Here is a 3,979-nt window from a genome sequence, read left to right as displayed (position 1 = left end):
GTCTCAACCTGTACCGTTGTTTCTTCTGATGTTGTTGTTTGGACCCTTTTCACTGTTGTTCCCTTAGTGGTTGTTAAAGGTACTTCAGTGGTCGTGGTACTGACAGATGGTTTTGATGTTACAACTGTGGTTTCTGGGCTTGTTGTTGTGACACCAGGCACGAAGGTTGTAGTTTCAAAAACAGTTGTGGTAGAGGCTGTAACTGGGCCAGTGGTGACAACAGGTGGTTTTGTTGTCTCGACCTGTACCGTTGTTTCTTCTGATGTTGTTGTTTCGACTGGTTTGACTGTCGTTCCCTTAGTTGTTGTTAAAGGTACTTCAGTGGTCGTGGTGCTGACAGATGGTTTTGATGTTACAACTGTGGTTTCTGGGCTTGTTGTTGTGACACCTGGCACAAAGGTTGTAGTTTCAATAACAGTTGTGGTAGAGGCTGTAACTGGGCCAGTGGTGACTACAGGTGGTTTTGTTGTTTCACCTTGTACCGTTGTTTCTTCTGATGTTGTTGTTTCAAACGGTTTGACTGTCGTTCCCTTAGTTGTTGTTACAGGTACATTAGTAGTCGTGGTACTGACAGATGGTTTTGATGTTACAACTGTGGTTTCTGGGCTTGTTGTCGTGACACCTGGCACGGAGGTTGTAGTTTCAACAGTGGTGATAGAGGTTGTAACTGGGCCAGTGGTGACTACAGGTGGTTTTGTTGTCTCAACCTGTACCGTTGTTTCTTCTGATGTTGTTGTTTCGACTGGTTTGACTGTCGTTCCCTTAGTGGTTGTTAAAGGTACTTCAGTGGTCGTGGTGCTGACAGATGGTTTTGATGTTACAACTGTGGTTTCTGGGCTTGTTGTTGTGACACCTGGCACTAAGGTTGTAGTTTCAATAACAGTTGTGGTAGAGGCTGTAACTGGGCCAGTGGTGACTACAGGTGGTTTTGTTGTCTCAACCTGTACCGTTGTTTCTTCTGATGTTGTTGTTTCGACTGGTTTGACTGTCGTTCCCTTAGTTGTTGTTAAAGGTACTTCAGTGGTCGTGGTGCTGACAGATGGTTTTGATGTTACAACTGTGGTTTCTGGGCTTGTTGTCGTGACACCTGGCACGGAGGTTGTAGTTTCAACAGTGGTGATAGAGGTTGTAACTGGGCCAGTGGTGACTACAGGTGGTTTTGTTGTCTCAACCTGTACCGTTGTTTCTTCTGATGTTGTTGTTTCGACTGGTTTGACTGTCGTTCCCTTAGTTGTTGTTAAAAGTACTTCAGTGGTCGTGGTGCTAACAGATGGTTTTGATGTTACAACTGTGGTTTCTGGGCTTGTTGTTGTGACACCAGGCACAAAGGTTGTAGTTTCAACAACAGATTTGGTAGAGGCTGTAACTGTGCCAGTGGTGACTACAGGTGGTTTTGTTGTCTTAACAGGTACTATTGTCTCCGCTGATGTTGTTTCAAATGGTTTGACTGTCGTTCCCTTAGTTGTTCTTAGAGGTACTTCAGTGCTCGTGGTGCTAACAGAGGGTTTTGATGTTACAACTGTGGTTTCTGCGCTTGTTGTTGTCACACCTGGCACTAAGGTTGTAGTTTCAATAACAGTTGTGGTAGAGGCTGTAACTGGGCCAGTGGTGACTACAGGTGGTTTTGTTGTCTTAACAGGTACTGTTGTCTCCTCTGATGTTGTTTCAAATGGTTTGACTGTCATTCCTTTAGTGGTTGTTAAAGGTACTTTAGTGGTCGTGGTACTGACAGATGGTTTTGATGTTACAACTGTGGTTTCTGGGCTTGTTGTTGTGACACCAGGCACTGAGGTTGTAGTTTCAATAACAGTTGTGGTAGAGGCTATAACTGGGCCAGTGGTGACTATGAGTGGTTTTGTTGTTTCACCCTGTACCGTTGTTTCTTCTGATGTTGTTGTTTCGACCTGTTTCATTGTTGTTCCTTTACTTGTTGTTAAAGGTACTTCAGTGGTCGTGGTACTGACAGATGGTTTTGATGTTACAACTGTGGTTTCTGGGTTTGTTGTCATGACCAGTTGCTCTGTGGTCGTATCCTCAACAATCGGTGTCGTAGGTACTTTCGATGTGGTTTTTTCTGCAGGTTTGGATGTTGTTACTTTTGACGTCTTTGATGATGATGAAATAACAACTTTGAGAAAAAATAAGAAATTTTGTTTAACATATAAAATTTCATCACTGCCTAATCATGTAGTGTTTTTTTTTCTAGAATTTTCTTACAATTAAATAGTTAAGTGTTATTCATATTCAGTTATACATAATGTGAACGCAGGATTAGTGGTTATGCTTCATAGACTGTCATACCTGAAGTTGTTCTTACAGCTGTGCTGAACGTAAAGGGGCTTGATGTAGGGCCAGGAGTGGTTGTAGTTAAGCACAGGTACATGGTCCTTGTGACAGTTCCATTGGCTCCACACTTAGCTGTAATACAGTTTCCTAGCCCATCTGTGGTGTTGTAGATGGTTTCCCCATATGTGTAGATCTTTCCATTAATGAAGCAACTACAAGCTGTAGAAGAAGAGTGTCCTTTTATACATATTGTAAATATTTTTGTCTGTGTGTACACTACATATATATATATATATATATATATATATATATATATATATATATATATATATATATATATATATATATTTACAAACATTAGTTAACTTCAGGGGCACATTCATGTTTTTCTTGGAGAGCAGTGGCAGCAGTGTCAGCTGCATGTAATCATACACCATAATTTTACTTATAGGAAGACTTATGAACAGAGATGTCAACCATCTCCAATGATTCCTTGATACCTTTAGTTGCTAGATTAATTTTTAGCCTCATTGAGCATTCTGCCTTGTGCTTCTGGAGTCATCTTAGCTGGGTGCCAACTTCTAGGGAGAGTAGCCACAGTACTAAATCCTCTCAATTTATTGGAGATAATTTCATCTGAAGCTCAGGAGCAGGACCACACCTCAGACACTTTACTTCGGTCATAACTCAGTAATTGCGCTCCGCACCTGCGTGCCCTTTCTCCGTTGGTGCAACCTCAGAATGTCCTCTTCACTCTGAGCTCATATCTGCAACAAATTAAGCTACCACCAATAATTAGTTTGAAGACTAACTCACCTCCATTAGTGGACCTTCTCCCAGCTGACCCTCTAACCACCAGCCTAGTTCTACGTGGACATCAGCCTGATTCAAGAATATTAAAAATTCCCTGATTCTCCACAGCCTCCACCGATTCTGCCAACCCCCTCAGAGAGCCCTGGGAAACACTGAGGAGTCACATCGACTGCAGTTCAGCTACAGTTTCAGAAGACACATTTGAGTAAGAGTGGCCATCTGTTGTTTCCTCCTGAACTTCCACCTCTCCCCGTTAGCTGTTAAAGGAGGCAAAGTCACAAGAACTGAGCTCCACTACAATATACGCTACAACCTACGACAATAAAACAACAATCCTCCACCTGTTTGTGACATCATCAGACATTGTCCAATGCTTTCATCCAGCAAAATGTTGCCAGAATTATCCAGTAAAGCCTGGAGTGAGTCCCTCTACACTACCACGGTAAAGTCTACCAGGCCCAGCTTGCCAGGTTTTCACTATTCCCCATTCACTTAAATAGCCCTTCTAATCTCTGGTAAATCTAATAACAGTATTGGCACCAGGATGCGAGGCTTAGACCATCCCTTATTCACCTTAACAACCTCTTCCATTCTAAATGCTTCTCCTTATATAGGTCAAGCAGACCCTAGGATGATAAAATGGATAACTATTTGAAGAACTGTATAACCCCCAGCTCTCCTATAGCTAGCTAGGTTGCCAGCGATTCATTCAGGTTTCTTCCCTAATTACAGCTACTGTTTTTTCCAATAACATGCACCAGGTTGCCAGTTACTTATTCTGCCATTTCCCCCCTTCAGCAACAGCAAATGGTTTTCCAGATAACATGTTCATTTAATCTCTGCAATCTCATGCCTCCAATTCCATCACCAGTTCCAGGAT

At 42.3% G+C, this 3,979-nt stretch overlaps 1 protein-coding gene across 1 annotated transcript; it reads right to left on the bottom strand.

Moving 5' to 3' along the window:
• Nucleotides 1–482: 482 nt before the first annotated feature.
• Nucleotides 483–3,108, bottom strand: LOC120787356 (hepatitis A virus cellular receptor 1-like; the record flags this gene model as incomplete). Its single annotated transcript, XM_040122962.1, has 3 exons — nucleotides 3,103–3,108; nucleotides 1,088–1,172; nucleotides 483–622 (listed from the first exon to the last, which is right to left on the bottom strand). Coding segments are annotated over exons 1-3 (231 nt in total), but the record flags the coding sequence as incomplete, so codon positions are not given.
• Nucleotides 3,109–3,979: the final 871 nt, after the last annotated feature.

This window comes from Xiphias gladius, unplaced genomic scaffold, assembly GCF_016859285.1.
Source record: "Xiphias gladius isolate SHS-SW01 ecotype Sanya breed wild unplaced genomic scaffold, ASM1685928v1 HiC_scaffold_1435, whole genome shotgun sequence".
NCBI classification, from domain to species: Eukaryota; Metazoa; Chordata; class Actinopteri; order Istiophoriformes; family Xiphiidae; genus Xiphias; species Xiphias gladius.
The sequence above is the reverse complement of the archived record's forward strand: the minus strand, read 5'-3'. Positions and strand labels throughout refer to the sequence as shown.